The 16,170-nt window shown below is 47.0% G+C and overlaps 2 protein-coding genes across 2 annotated transcripts; both read left to right on the forward strand.

Annotated features, from left to right (window-relative positions):
- The first annotated feature begins 7,264 nt into the window (after positions 1-7,264).
- On the forward strand, positions 7,265-11,247 carry LOC136481816 (disease resistance protein RGA5-like). The gene is made up of 2 exons (XM_066479103.1): positions 7,265-8,153; positions 8,798-11,247. The coding sequence occupies exons 1-2, from the start codon at positions 7,327-7,329 to the stop codon at positions 10,851-10,853; spliced, it is 2,883 nt and encodes a 960-aa protein (XP_066335200.1). The 5' UTR covers positions 7,265-7,326; the 3' UTR covers positions 10,854-11,247.
- An 899-nt stretch (positions 11,248-12,146) lies between these two features.
- LOC136479721 (disease resistance protein RGA5-like) lies at positions 12,147-13,151 on the forward strand. The gene has a single exon (XM_066477492.1). The coding sequence runs from the start codon at positions 12,147-12,149 to the stop codon at positions 13,149-13,151; it is 1,005 nt and encodes a 334-aa protein (XP_066333589.1).
- The last annotated feature ends 3,019 nt before the right edge of the window (positions 13,152-16,170 follow it).

The following is a 16,170-nucleotide window of genomic DNA, read 5'->3' on the forward strand; positions in this document are numbered from 1 at the left end:
ATGGCGAATCATGAACACTTCTCGGCGTGAGTTGCTCTGTCATCAGCATTGGTTTCCGTATTGTTAGAGTTGTCGATAACTTCAGTAGAGGCTTCTAGGTCATAGATCGAGTCTCCTTCTTGGTAGGGTAGAGTTGTTGTTGTCGTATCGTCGACTAGTTGGGTGCCGCCATCCTCAGGAACGGAACCTGGCCAGTGGACGATGCAGTCTTGAGATGTTATAGTTAAGACGAGACCTTCCTAGGCTCCTTTCAGTGGCATTCTTAGCACAGGATTGGTGGATCCTTCGGGCCATGTCTGATAAGATGTTGCCATGTTGTGGAGTCTAACGAAAGAGGACCTGACTTTTTTAAAGTGCTCTGAGTGTACTCCGAGTTGTATCCTTGATAGGTTGACATCGTGCCTCGGAGCCTTGTCGGAAAAGAACTCAGTTTTCCGAAAGAACTCAGATAAGACTCCGTCTCGAAAGCAGAACTTGAGTTTGAATCGAATGCGTGAAACCGTGAAATCTGAGTCGGATCGGACATCACGATCTACGTGAATCTTCCAGCAAGTTGATTCTATCATTGTCGCCGAAATGGAAAGGTCTCGATGATGATCAGAATCTTTGCAGGAGATAGGCCTTGGAGCTTGCCATTCGTCCCCTGCCTCGTAGATCCACTGAATCGAAGATGAAGGTTGATCCCGTCGGAGAATATCATGTTGTCGAGGTCCAGTCGAGCTCTCAGGATGCAAAGTCACCGAAAGCCCCTTACCTGGCGCGCTAGCTGTCGATGTTTGACCACCGATAGCCTGCCACGGGGGTCCCTAGGGCAGTATGTTCGGGCTTCAGTGTATGCAGAACTCGACGGTTAAATGCAAGAGACAGTCGATTTATCCTGGTTCAGGACCCTCGATCTTTGATCGAGTAATAGCCCTACGTCCAGTCGGCATGTAGCCTTTGCGTTGGATTGATCGTAAAGTGTTGATGTCGTACAATCTGTTATCTGAACTCCCGATCCAAGGAAGCCCTGCCCTCCTTTATATAGTCAGGAGGCCAGAGTCCTAGTCGGTTTACAATGAGAGTTCCTAGTAGGATTACAGAATAATACTGCTACTAAGATTACAGGGGAAGAATCCTAGTTAGACTAGATCTTCTCCCTTCCTTGCGAGGTATCCCGTGGGTCCCGCACCGATAGTGTCCCGACATAGAATATAGGCAACTTCAGCAAGTTCCTAACATGCATCCTGGACGTGTTGAAAGTTAATTGGCGCATCAAATAACGAGAGAAACACGTGAAGAAGAAGGTGAGAGAAACACGTGAAGAAGAAGGCGAGCCGCGTGAGCCCAGACTAAGTCGGCTTAGCCGACTCTAGCAGTTGGCTTAGCCGACTGCTAGAGTCGGCTCCCCTGTGCCAACCGAGCTGCAGTGTTTAGGCCCGTGGAAATTGGCTTAGCTGACTCCCAAGTCGGCTAAGCCGACTCCCGCCTCTGTTGTTCCAAGTCGGTTTGGTTTCCAAACCAGTTTTGGACCTATTTTGGACGTGGAAAACTTGGAGAACACATTTTGGACTTGTTTCCTACTGGGATAAGACCACCCCTTCTATATATATGAGAGTATTACGGCTGATTGAGAATCCCAATTTCCAATCGTCAAAATCAATCTACTACACCCCTTTTACCCCTTTTCCTCTCTATCCCATTGTTCATCGCGTCTCCGACAAGATTCGGCAACATTCTAGGTGGCCTTGCTAGTCGTAGGACACTCTCCACGTGCTCCTCCCTGATGGGTCTTCCCGGAGAAGTTCGGGAGTCTATCAAGCGAAGAACGGGCTCAACATCGGCTATAACCCGCCAGTTTCAAGATCGGTTTCGTCCGTTCACTGCGTTCTTGCTGCGCTCAAGGTCGTTTGTCGTCCACGGGTGTGCTAACCCTTGTTGGTCTGTGATCTGGATCACCTTCTGACGTTAACAAGTTTGTTCCACTTTATTATTAAGGTCCCTTGAATATAACAACCTATAAACAGTGAATCCATTCTATGCAGCTATCACAAACGTAATTTCATTTGATTATCCATTCTTCACAGTTGAATATATGGAAAAATATAAAAGAGACATGTGAAAGTCGTCTTTAAACCTTATCAGTTCATGAATAATCCTCCTACAAAAAAATCATACAACAAAGAGTGCAAAGTAGTCTAGTATTGAACAGACACTACATGTCTTTTTTGTAGTAGGAGGCGAAGAAACAGCTCACACTGAGGCACTGCCGTCAGATGTTGAAGCTAAAAACAAATAGTCCAGTTGTTGAGTTGGTTTTTAAGAAGCTGCTTATAAAAAAATAAACTAAAGCTAAAAAGCACGCTAGAGAACCAAAAATTTGGAAAGTCAATTTTGAATCAAAAGCCTAAAACTATGGCTCAAACAAACAAAGCTCGAGACTCATTAAAGAATTCGACAACATGGAGGCCCACAATGCCCACCGCCAACATGCGCAGATGCACCACACCATCGGCCATGTGGTGAACCAAGATTGGCCGCCAGATCATGAGGCCTCTCCCGAGGAGCTATAACGTTCGTGCTATGATCTTACCCATGGAAGGATCCATGTGTGTTTTGATAGAAAGAGTGCCATGTGTTATGAAATTGAAGTCAAAATACATGTATCAAAAAGGAGACTTTGAGAGTAGTCAAATTAATGAGGAAGAGAAGAAAAGTCTAAGAGTTCACACTATAAACCTGAGTTCATACAACATCCTTTTCCTACAAATAGGAGGTCACTTTGACCTTTGTAACTAGCAAGCGAAAGGGTCTCTAGCCTAGTGGTTACAAGATCTAGTAGCACCTCAGTTCTAGGTTTGACTCCCCGTGGGAGCGAATATTTTAGGATTTAATGGCGTTGTGCTTTCAGTGGTAGGCGACGTTTCATCGACAGCAAGGTGCATGTGGTGGCTTCGTCAATCTTGAGGATTTGCAGGCCCAGTCTTCGAAGATGCTCATAGGGGTAGGGTTTGCGTGCATGCGTTCATAGGGTGAGTGTGCGTGCGTTGTGAGTGTCTGAGTTATACTGTGTAATCACAAAAGAAAACAATATAAAAATAGCTCTCACTTCAAGGGTAAGAAGTGAGAAATTAGTACTCCTACACACAAATGCGATGAACAAACACATCACAAGCTCATCACCTATGTATGTGCATGTAAGCACCATGGTAGTTAAGCATGGCCTGAAGCCATAGCTCACAGGTTGCCAGAAGCACTGAAAGCATCTAGGCCCCTAGTGGGTTTCGATGATTAATGACAACTAAGATTATTATGACTAACGTGTGTTTTGCAAAAACAATTTGAGTTAGGTCACGATAAGGTGATTGTTTGTGCAATCAATGGTATTCACACCCCTGTTGATGGAAATCATTTTGGTTTTCAAAGATGGACAACAAGCTAAGGACGACTAGTTCTAAGTGTCGTTTGGAGTTGGAGAGACACTTAGATTAGTTTAGGGTTTTGTTTTTCCTTTGGCCATACTATTAAGGGGGTATGAACTAGTAGCTTGACCTAAATGAGTCTAATGTGTTAGGTTGGTGCACACTTGTCAAACTTAGCACTAGGTAGCTCAGAGTTAGCCCAAAGATCATTTGAAGTCAACCACATTCACAAAGTGCCTTGAATTTGGAGTGTTTGGAGGTGTGATAGAGGGACCGGACACTGGTCCCCGTGGGACCGACATATTCGGTCAGTGTAAGACAGCGTAGAGGAAGCCCTGCAGTAGATCGGACTCTGACACAGTGTATGCACCGGACGCGACTGTGCCTAGGGTTTGGTCCTCTGAGAGGACCAGACGCTGTGCCCGTCGAACCGAAGCTGGAGGCTAGCGCGTCCGATCAAAGACAGAGGGGTTCCAGAGAGGGAAATTCTTGACCGGATGCATCACGTAGCCATTGGCTACTGACCGGACGCGTCCAGTCACCTCGACAGGCGCGTCCGATCACCACTGAAAATGCTGAGTTGGACCTCAACGAGTATGTTTGAAAGTGGGGGCTATATATACATCTCCTACTCATCCAACAGACCTCTCTTGCTCATTTGTTCAGTTGAGGGAACCATTTGGAATTCAAGTGAGAGCAAGTGTCTAGTGAGGTGATTGAGATTTGATAATCCAAGATTAAGGACCTCATTAGTGTCTAGGGAGTAGCAAGTGTGCATCCACCTTCCTCATTAGCCTTATTTGGGTCAAGTGAGAGTTTGTGCTTGTTACTCTTGGTGATCGGCATCACCTAGATGGCTTGGTGGTGATTGGGAGTTTGGTGATCATCCGGCGAAGCTTGTAGATGACCTAACTCATCTTGTGAGTGGTTGTGGGCGATTCACCGTGCTGGAGTGGCGAAGAATCAGCCCGTAGAGAGCACTTGATCCTTGCATGGATCAAGGGGGGGGGGGGCGATACCCTTGTGCGGGTGCTCCAACGAGGACTAGTGGGGAGTGCTGACTCTCCGTTACCTTGGCAAAACGACGCCGTGTTCCTTCCCTCTCTTTACTTTGAGCAATTCAATTCTTGTCTTTATATTCCTAGAATTGTCATGCTAGAGTAGGATTGGAACCTAGGTTGCTAAACTCTTTGTACGATAGAACAATAGGATACACAATTAGGCACTAGGGGTGAAGTGAGCTAAGTATATGACTTAATTATTGTAAGAATTTTTAGAAAAGCCCAATTCAACCCCCTCTTGGGCATCTTGATCCTTTCAGCAACCAAACATTGGCCCTAAAGTGCCGAATAACTAGTTCGCCGATGTTTCGACAATGCCCGACAACACGAAGACGCCTCTGATGTAGGTTCCGTCCAAGTGTCGGAGATGAACCGAACCACCTCGCCAGCCCTGAAGTGTTGTGCAGCCATGAACACAAGGGCAACACCTGCGGACGTGCAGATCTGGGCCCACTCCAAGCCAGGGCCGTCGGCCGCCACTGCCACAGGCGAGCGCGCCACCCGCAGCAACCATAGGGAGGGGCTAGCGTTGGCCCGGACACCACAGCCGTTGCTAGGCCCCACCGGCGCTCGGGAGCGAGCACCCGGCCACCGTCGCACGGCTCGGGCCCGGCCACCCCAAGCCGTTGCCGTGCCTTGTGGCATGGATCCTGTCACCCCCAAGCCACCACGAGTGCCGCCGCCGCGCCGGACGTGTAGGCGCACAAGCCGGTCGCCATCATAGACACCCGGCCACCTGGCAGCGCGCAGGCACGAGCGAGCCAGTGTCACACACCAAAATTTCTATTTTAGGTTGTGAATAGGTTAAACTAAATAAATAATGATTTTATAGTTTTTCTAGAATTTCTAAGATTTAAAAGGCTTTCAGCAGTTTTTTCTTGGGAATTTTCTCAGAATTTCTCTAGTTTCGGTCATTTTTCGTGGCTTAAATACGATTTCAGATATTTCCTAGAATTATATTAAAACAGGAAATAAATCTTGAAATTAAGAAATGCTGAAACTTTTCTAAACCGAAGACATATATATGCCGGTGTTCTCCTCGACGCGAGTTTTCCAGAAGTACAATCCTTTTCTCCAGCTATCACTCCTATCGTCCTGAATCTAAAGCCGATGTTCCAAAAAGCTAGGTTTTCGGTGAACTCTCTAGCGAGCTTTTCCAGCTAAACCCTCGCGTTTCGGCGTCAACCACCACCACCATGAGGTAGATCTTATTGTTCTCTATGCCGTGGTATACTTGTTTTTGAAAATCTATCACCGTTTCATCACGTCCCTGTCCTTTCTTCTTCTCCGGTGAGCTTCCACCATGACCAGCTTTCTTGCTCCTCCATTTTCCGACTAGGTTGGCCTAGGCCGAGCCCGCTTGGGCCTAGCGCCTGCAACCCCATGCCCGATACGTATTAGCACTTTGTTATCCTTTGGAAGCAGGGAACCAAGGAGACGTAACAACTCATTGAAGCTAGCGTCACACCATCCGAAATAAGCCTTCAACATCAGCATCTACAGATTGAAACGCAGCACTGTCCATTCCTTCGGACAATCCTTATAGATCGGAACATTTGCCGCCTTCTTCATCTCTTTGAAGTTGTCTGGCCACCTAGGGTTCTCATACAACAGGTCATCACCGTCGAGGTGCTTAATGAAATCCTCAAAGAACTTCGCGTCCTTGGGGTCCTCCAAAACTGCCTCACCATTATCCTCACCATCATTATCATTACCCCCGTCGTTGGCCGTGTCTTGGACAAAATTATCCATCATGATAAAATCATCCTTGCCAACAACGCCGTGCCTCCCTCCTCCTCCATGGTATGCATGCTCTGACGATGATGCTCCTCCGGATGCACCACTCGCATCTGTTCATAGACCTTAACTGAGGCGGTCTGCTTAAGTCATCCGTCTCTGTTAAACATTATCAGAGGCAGTTGCTTATCTCTGGGTGGGCAAGCACTAACGGAGGCTGACACTCTGGTGTGTCCATCTCCGTTAATTCTTGGGCACTGTCTCGCAAAAATTTTTATGCGGTAGTGATTGTTTTGACAAAAGCCGTAGCACAATTGAGACCGGTCTGTAACTCTGTATACTTTGAATTCATATACGGTGTTTATCTTCATTCACGCTCTGGGCCAGTAAAAATAAAAACAATCGCGAAGGCTGGTAACCTCGGACAAGGGCTCCACGAGTGTGTTTGTAGTGCAACTAGAATTTTGCTTGCAAGTCGAGATGGCCGACAAAGAAAAATTGGTCTATCGCAGAAAGACGAGAATGGGACAGGGAAAGTGGACATCGTGTCTTTAGGAATAAATAAAGATAAAATAAAGTGTAGGAGACTTCGTGGAAAAGGAATCCCACTATTTGCGCCACCATGAGCTACGAATTGATGCGGCATTCCTCCCTCACGGCTGCTGCTGGCTGTTGGCACAGAGATTTTGTGAGAGCCCGAAGCAGCGGTAGCGGAAATCACTGTTCAAAAACGGCAGTCGAATTTACAGGACAGGTGTAGTGTACGTACAGTAACTTGCGCCTGGGCGGTCTGGCAGAGGCTATCATGTGCGTCCACATTCTCCGTTCTGTCTCAGTCTCTCCTGGCGCAGGGCATGTGGTCCACACCTTTGAAAGTGTCCCACGGGCAAGCACTGATCTCTTGCGCCGTTGCCCAGCTGTGCTCCCTGCTGGTGGAACTCGGCGGTCGACAATTATTTGGACGACAACACGGGGACACCTTGACTTGACTTGACTTGACTACCTCATCTGTCTGAGTGTGAGGCACGGCCAACCCGTGTTGCTTGCATTTCACCACCACACCACCCCACACAAGGTAGCTAGCTAGCATTTCACTGAGAGCGAGTGCTCTGCCTCTGCGAGTCCAGATGGCCGAAGTGATGGCGAACGCCGCCACGAGCGTGATGGGATCCGTCATCGGCAAGCTGGCCGACATGCTCACCGACAAGTACAACCTCGCCAGAGACGTCAAGCAAGGGATCCGGTCCCTCCAAGACGAGCTGCGCACCATGGAAGCCATGCTGCTGAGGCTCGAAGACAAGGACGACGACCAGATCGATCCACTCGCCAAAGACTGGAGGAGCAAGGTGCGTGAGCTGTCCTACGATATTGAGGATTGCATCGACCGTTTTGTGCTCAATCACAGCCATGGAGATGGAGGTTCCACGGCCAACTTTGTGCACAAGGCCATTCAAATGGTGAAAACGTTGTTCAAGGACAGAGGAATAGCAGAGGAGATCCGACGACTTAAGAGGCTCGTGAGCGAGCAGAGCGAGCGGGGGAAACGCTACTACGACATCAATCAGTGTCTCCTTGCCTCCCCAACTCAGCCAGTGCCATTGGATCTTCGAGCACCTGCACTCTTTCAGGAGGCCAGGGATCTTGTTGGAATCGATGCTCCTCGTGAGGAGATCATCAGCTTATTGAGATGTGAAGACAAGGAGCACAAGGTGGTGTCCATCTATGGGATAGGTGGACAGGGGAAGACCACTCTCGCCATGGAGGTGTACAACAAAATCACTGAAGCTGCTTTTGATAGCCGGGCTTTTGTGTCTGTATCACAAACTCCAGATATGAAGAAACTTCTTAGAGATATATTGTCTCAAATAAGCAAGAGCCATTTTGACCAGTCACAGATGTTAGAGACAGTTGAGCAGCTCATCCGCACAGTGAAAGAATGCTTAAAGGACAAGAGGTAATCAATATTATTTCTTATTTCTAATAGTTAACCAGTTCATCTAGCTAGAATAATGTCGTGCAATATTTGTTCATCACATGAGCTCACCTAATTATTAGGCCATTTATGAAATTTTCTGGGAATTTTAAAAAATGATTCTTTTTTTCCTGGCCTAATGAACTTGACAGCATAAAATTACCTCAGATACTTCAATGGCTCAGCATATCTATCAAATGTTATCATTAAAGATGTTGCAACAATGAACAAACTCAAGTCAACTGTGCATCATTTTGGTAAAAATTTTACTTTACACCATCTAATCCATATTCAGTAAAATTACTTCTTGAAAAATATGACCAGAATTCTAAATATCCATAAAAATCTCATTTTGGAACTCAGTTTTTGAACTGAATGCGTCATGTCTTTTGAGTGGGTCTCTAGGTGTTCTAACGCGGAACTTACCATTTTGGAGGTTGTAACATATTTTTTAAATAACGGTAGTTTACAGACTGTATTTCTCATGTGTAATAATTACTGATAAAAAAGTGTGCCACTACGATCCATCTTACATTTCTCCGACATCTTTAACTTCACTGGAATACGCTTCAATTCATGGTTGCCTTACATAATTAATAACATGATTCCACAACCAATGTATGCAGGTACTTCATCTTGATTGATGATATCTGGAATGTATGGGCATGGGAGCTTGTACGATCTGCCTTACCTCGCAATGACAATGGAAGCAGAATTATTACTACAACACGCATCGAAGCAGTAGCCAAATCTTGTTGTACTGGTATTGCTGCACAAATGTATCAAGCAAAGCCCCTTAGTCATGAGGACTCCCAAAGATTATTCTTTAAGAGGCTATTTTTGTCCAGTGATGATTGCCACCCAGATTTGAGGAAAGTATCCGATGATATTTTAAAGAAATGTTGCGGCTTACCACTAGCCATAATCAGTATAGCTGGTTTACTAGCAAATAGAAGCAAAGCAGTGGAAGTCTGGGTCAATGTATTGAGGTCTATTGCTGCTGCAGTTGACAAAGATTCTCCCATTGATAAGATGAAAAGAATTCTGCTGCTGAGTTATGTTGACCTTCCTCACCATCTAAAGAGCTGTTTGTTATATCTGAGTGTGTTTCCAGAGGATTATCCCATTGATTGCCGACAGTTGATATTGCTATGGGTAGCCGAAGGACTGATTCCTGGACAGGACAGGGAAAGTATGGAGCAGCTAGGGAGAAGTTACTTGAATGAGCTCATCAATAGAAGTTTGGTGCAGCCAACCAAGGTTGTGGGACACGGCGCAACAGTGAAACAGTGCAGAGTTCATGATGTCATACTTGAGTTTATTGTATCAAAGGCCGTGGAGGACAACTTTGTTACTATATGGAATGGTAATGGTTTTTCTAAAAATTATTCTTCGAACAAGATTCGCCGTCTATCCATCCAAAAAGACATTTCTTCCCGGGCGGAAGAGATTGCCAAGACAATAAGAAATGGAGCTCAGATCCGATCCATCAATATCTTTGGCTCAAATTCAGTTCTGCTTAATAAGCATGCCACAGAGTTCTTAAACAGCCAAGTCTTGCGAGTGCTGAATATTGAAGTTCAATATTCTGAATGCCCTCTTGGACATGTCAAAAGTTTAGGTCAGTTGAAGTACTTGAGGTTACTCACCAAACATTCGGTCATCAAGCTTCCAGAAGATATAGAAAAGCTACAACGTCTAGAGACACTAGATGTGAGATGGGCCAGGCTTGAAAACCTACCAACATGTATTATCCAGTTGCATAAGTTGGTGCGCCTTTTTGTCCATGCGTCGGTGCGCCTACCCGATGGAATCGGAAGTCTCCAGGCGTTGGAAGAGCTATCATTGATCAATTTGGGCATTCAATCTGTAAAGTTTATCCAAGGACTCGGTGATCTGACCAATCTAAAATTACTTCAAATTGATTGGCCATGCTCTACTGAATTACGTGATATGAAGGATCACAAGGAAGCATCTATCTCAACGCTCTCCAAGCTGTTCACGCGCCTGCGAGAACTGTGCGTGTGGGGGAGTGATCCTGATGCCACATGTTCATTCATGGCTTCGTGTGTCCCTACTCCACCACCGCTTCAAATGCTTCTTCTTGATACACATAACTTAAATAGGGTGGGCCCTCAAATTAGCTCACTAGTCAACCTGTCTCGCCTCTCCATTCGTGTCCATGGTGAAGCAGGCAAGGAAGGAATAAATATCCTAGCAAGTTTACCCATGCTGCTCTCTCTTACTGTTAGCTTATCCGATGACCAAGATGGAGATTCAGGCATCCTTTACGCAAGGCATGCAATCAGCAGCCAAGGATTCCAGCGTTTGGTCAAGGTTAATTTGCGCTGTTGGCGCGAGGCGGCATTGGAGTTTGAGCCGGGAGCCATGCCAAAGCTCCAAAGGCTCAAGCTGGAACTGCAGGCACGGTGCCAGTTCAAGTTTGGGGAAGGTGGCCTCGTCCTTGGGCTGCAGAATCTGGGACTAGGCCTCAAACATGTGGCTGTCGAGGTTGCCTGCGGCGCTGCTGTTGCTGACGAGGTGGAGGCTTTGGAGGATGACATCAGGGGCGCAGCAGCAGTCCATCCTAACCGTCCCATACTCCAGATCCAAAGAATTCATCAAGATTGCATGGCTCAGGGGTGCAGCAGGCAGGCGTCCATACAACCATGCCATACATGATGTGGAGAATAAGTATGACCACCAATTATCATATTTGTTTTTCCGTTTTTAGGTACGTACGGAGTATGTAGGAATTGAACAAGGCAAATTCGACCTCTCGGATGGCAGGCGGCACCGCTGGTTGATAGCTATCTCAGTCTTTCAGGGAGCTTAAACTGGTGGTTCCAATTGCTATGTGGCTTTTAGTTCTGACAATGCCTAGATAGGTCTGCTTGTGTAGTTTTGTCTGGTACGACACTTCATTTTATTTTAGAAATTCTAGTCTTCTTTTTTATGCATTGAGTTCATCCGTCACATGGTTCATTATTGTATTTGTTTCCAAATTAAGATCAATCTGTATTTGTAACGTAACTCAAAAATTTTTGTGCCATGTGGAACGTTATTTTAAGCTTGAGTAGAATACATCAGTGACTCTTCTGTTAATTATTAGTGACATGTGTTACGGTGCTTGAGGGCAAACTGTGGTTCCTCCCCTTTGATCATTAATGAACCGTTGAGACTAACTAGAAGTGCTTTAATGTTAAGAAGGATCTTGTGCACTTGGAACTGCTATTACTTATCCGTGTCTCCTAGAGCCGCCGACCACACCTGCTGCATACCCCGGCCCGCTGCAGACAGCCAATGGGAAGACAAAAAATGTTTGAGACTTCGTAGTACAGCTATAGAGCTTTGTGTTCATTTATTGCAACAACCTAATGTAATCGGAAGTCTGCAGGCATTGGAAGAGCTATCAAAGATCAATTTGGGTAATCAATCTGTAAAGTTTATCCAAGGACTCGGTGATCTGACCAATCTGAAAATTATTCTTCGAACAAGATTCGCCGTCTATCCATCCAAAAAGACATTTCTTCCCAGGCAGAAGAGATTGCCAAGATGATAAAAAATGGAGGTCAGATCCGATCCATCAATATCTTTGGCTCAAATTTAGTTCTGGTTAATAAGCATGCCACAGAGTTCTTAAATAGCCAAGTCTTGCGAGTGCTGAATATACAAGGTGTGGTTGGTGAATGCCCTCTTGGACATGTCAAAAGTTTAGGTCAGTTGAAGTACTTGAGGATACACTGTTATGCTTTGGTCGGCAAGTTTCCACGAGATATAGAAAAGCTGCAACATCTGGAGACACATGATTTGAGATGGCAATATCGGCAATGTCTTGAAAAGCTACCAAGCCTGTTCGATTTGTCGTGTTTGGCTTATAAGCCATGGCTTATCAGCCAACGAACAGTATTTTTTTCTCACACCAAATCAGTCAATAGTACTTTTATCTATGGCTTATCAGCCAAACAAGCCAAAATGAACAGGATAGACAGCAAATATTCGGCCAGCAAGCAGCTTCCACAAGATATAGAAAAGTTGCAACATCTGGAGACACTAGATGTGAGATGGCAATGTCTTGAAAAGCTACCAGCAAGTATTATCCGGTTGCAGAAGCTAGTGCGTCTTCATGTCGATCGGTCGGTGCGCCTACCTGATGGAATCAGAAATCTGCAGGCATTGGAAGAGCTATCAAGGATCGATTTGGGTATTCAATCTGTAAAGTTTATCCAAGGACTCGGTAATCTGACCAATCTGAGAATACTTGAAATTGATTGGCCATACTTTACTGAATTTCGTGATATGGAGGGCCACAAGAAAGCATGTATCTCATTGCTCTCCAAGCTGTTCACGCGTCTGCGAGAACTGCGCGTGTGGGGGAGTGATGCTGATGCCACACGTCCATTCATGTCTTCGTGTGTCCCTACTTCACCACCACTTCGAAAGCTTGTTCTTAATACACGTGACTTAAATTGCATGGGCCCTCAAATCAGCTCACTAGTCAACCTGACCCGCCTCCGCGTTTTTATCCGTGGTGAAGCAGGCAAGGAAGGAATAAATATCCTAGCAAGTTTACCCATGCTGCTCTCTCTTACTGTTGGCTTATCCAATGACAAAGATGGAGATTCAGGCATCGTCTACCCAAGGAACGCAATCAACCCACAAGGATTTCAGCATTTGCTCAAGTTTCATTTCCGCTGTAATTGGTGTGACGCGGCATTGGAGTTTGAGCCGGGAGCCATGGCAAAGCTCGAAAGGCTCAAACTGCACCTGATGGCACGGTGCCAGTTCAAGTGGGAAGGTGGCCTCGTCCTTGGGTTGCAGAACCTGGCAGGGCTCAAACATCTGGCTATAAATATTAACTGCGACGCTGCTGTTGCTGACGAGGTGGAGGCTTTGGAGAATGACATCAGGGACGCAGCAGGCATCCATCCCAATAGTCCCATGCTCCAGGTAAGAAGACTTGATCAAGGCCATGTTTAGATTGCAAAAAATTTCAACCCGATGAATAGTAGCACTTTCGTCTTATTTGGTAAATATTGTCCAATCGTGGACCAACTAAGCTCAAAAGATTCATCTCGTGATTTCCAACTAAACTATGCAATTAGTTATTTTTTTTACCTACATTTAATGCTCCATGCAAGCGGCTAAAAATTGATGTGATGGAGAGAGAGTGAAAAAACTTGGAATTTGGAGGTGATCTAAACAAGGCCCAAGATATATTTGGTTCCATGGCTCAGGGGTGCAGCAGGCGTCCATCTGACCATCCCATCCCATATTAGAAGCCCGACGACCAAGGGAATGCTATTTCGAGTTATTATCCACTTATCCTCATGCACTGTACGGCACCTCTGATTGTACTTATCTCAGTTTGTCAGGGTTACTGTGTCTTTTAGTTCTAATAATGCTTAGACGTTTGCAAGGATTTATCTTGTTTTTACTTGGTTTCGTTTTAGAAAAGTCTGTTTTTTCTTTTATGTGTTGAGATTATTCTTCGCATGGGTCATTATTGCATTTCTTTCTCATGGTAGCTCACTAGTTGCTTTAAACTAGTAAAGCAAAATGCATCAGTGACCCTCAATTTGTCCCGCCTTGTATATGGTCTCTTAATATATATAGAAAAACTTGCAAACAATGGCTTTGACCTTGATATGTGGGCCTTAAAGATATCTAGTCCAGATTGTTAGAAATAATCTGCTACTCCCTCTGTACCCGCGCAGCATGGGATGGCACAAAAGTCAGCCTTGCTGTCATATCTATTCACTTTAGCAGCATGGCAATAGGACATGTCTATGTACCAGGATTAGATAGAAGTAGTTGAGGGTTGGAGTACTTGCCAACCACCCTTGTACCTGGCAAGCTATGCAGCTCAGATACGGATACGAGTATCGGATACGCGGATACACCATTTTTGAAAAAGCGATGTGTCGGGGACCTAATACTGCGGTACCTGATGAGGTGAAGCTAATAACCATCAAACGTTGATGCTTCCAATCAGACAAAAATGCAACTACACTTCTTGCCTGAACAACGGAAGATTGGTTCCGCATCACCCGACGTCCGAGGGCGGGCTCCGCCTCGCCCGACGGCTAAGGGCTAACTCCGTCTCGCCCGACCCCCAAGGGCTAGACTCCGCCTCGCCCGACGGCTGAGGGCTAGCTCCGCCTCGCCCGACGTCCGAGGGCTGGCTCCGCCTCGCCCGACGGCTGAGGGCTAGCTCCGCCTCGCCCGACGTCCAAGGGCAGGCTCCGCCTCGCCCGACGTCTGCACCCCGCTCCTTCATAATGGCGAGCACAGGGCAAGACAGGACACTCTAGTCAACGGCAATACCGAGGACCATACCCTGCACGCCTGTAGGGAAGTACTGTCAGGATAGGACTAGACGGGCGCTTTTAAGCCCTTCTAGGCATGGCAGAGCCCGAACAGTGTTGCAGGCGCTGACTTTTGTCTTACAGTGTTGTGGGCGCCGCCATCAGCCCTCGGACGTAGATCCTGACATAAGCATACGATAACCACTACAATCCAAGAGGGAACTCACATCATCAACAGTAACGGACGTATAGTCACTTCCCCGTCTACTCCCCGTAGAGTCATGGCTCGGCACCCTGGCACTCCGCACCATTCACCGAAGGGGGATGGGGCGTGACCACTCGCTGAAACAAAGCCAGAGCACGACCCAATCAAGGTCTGTGAACGTACTATCCCTGGCATGGTCTGCCGTATAGCCCGACAGGATCAAGGGAAAAGAAAGACCCGACACCTTCAAAGGACCTTCTCTACCTTTGGTTTTTTCCTCTTTCTCCCATCTGTAACCCCTTCTCCCCCTTGGTCTATAAAAGGGAGGGCATGACACCCACTAAAGGGATGGATCAATTCCACACACAACACATCACATAACACACAACCAAGCTGCAACCGGGCTCTTGGCATCCTTTCGACCCTTTCATCAGAGACTTGGGACCTGCCCCTCTCTCGACCGTGTGTACCCCCTACTACGAACCTTTTTCGGTGCTAATAACACGAGCAGCAACAAACTAGATGTAGGGACATTCTGCCCGAACCAGTATAAACCTTGTGTCCTTTAGCACACCATCCGGGCCTAACGCGCAACAAATATAAATTTACTAGTTGGTGTTTACTCGAAACACCGACAGTTGGCGCGCCAGGTAGGGGACCTTTGCGCGTTCCAACGATAAACATCAGGCCACGGATGGCTAGCCACGGTATCAGTTGGGTCCCAGGCACACACGTGCACCTCGAGAACCTAGACTTCATCATCACGGTGGGAGGAGAGTTGGCATTGGCTCATGTCGCCGTCCCAACTTTTCCCTCCATCGGTCTCAACGAGAGGCTTGATTGCCGGCTCGGTGTCTCCCTTGGACCCCAGCAGTCTAGGAAGGACCGGCGCCGCCTTGCCCTCTCCGAAGCCAATGACATGGCATGGGTTTCCGGAGGACGGTCCCTCTCTCCGAAACACCACATACGGAGCACCCCGACAGTGTTTCCGTTCGGTCTCCGCAATGCTACGGCGACCGTTAGCCACCTTGTGGCACGACGCATGGTTCTACCACCTGCGAACAATGAGTTCATGGGGTGATCGAACACATCACAGAATCTTTCCACAACCTCCTCATAGAGGAGCCAGGGTCATCCTCTGGCTCTGACTCTAGCAGGGGGAGCAATCATCGCCTCCGGTTAGCTCGCCGCCCTTAGGGAGGAGGTCACCAAAGTGGCGCCCGACGCCAAGAAGTCGACCGGGTCGTTTGAGTCGGCAGAGGGCTCTAAAGAAGTCCCCATAGACCCCGGGAGCGCCGAGGGTAAAGCGGTACGTGTTGGTACCACGCTTTCCTCCGAATAGGAAGGCACGCTCGTCGGCTTTCTCCGCGCTAACAGAGACATCTTTGCATGGAAACCCTCGAATATGCCAGGCATTCCGAGGGAAGTCACCGAGCATACCTTAAAGATCCACCCAGGCTCCAAGCCAGTGAAGCAACGTCTACAT

Source organism: Miscanthus floridulus, chromosome 9 (genome assembly GCF_019320115.1).
Source record: "Miscanthus floridulus cultivar M001 chromosome 9, ASM1932011v1, whole genome shotgun sequence".
Lineage (NCBI taxonomy): Eukaryota > Viridiplantae > Streptophyta > Magnoliopsida > Poales > Poaceae > Miscanthus > Miscanthus floridulus.

Bases quoted from the DNA above. Each gene is read 5' to 3' on its own strand.
- LOC136481816 (XM_066479103.1), top strand. From the start codon at position 7,327: ATGGCCGAAGTGATGGCGAACGCCGCCACGAGCGTGATGGGATCCGTC. The intron at 8,154-8,797 runs GTAATCAATATT...CAATGTATGCAG, and splicing joins GAATGCTTAAAGGACAAGAG to GTACTTCATCTTGATTGATG.
- LOC136479721 (XM_066477492.1), top strand. From the start codon at position 12,147: ATGAACAGGATAGACAGCAAATATTCGGCCAGCAAGCAGCTTCCACAA.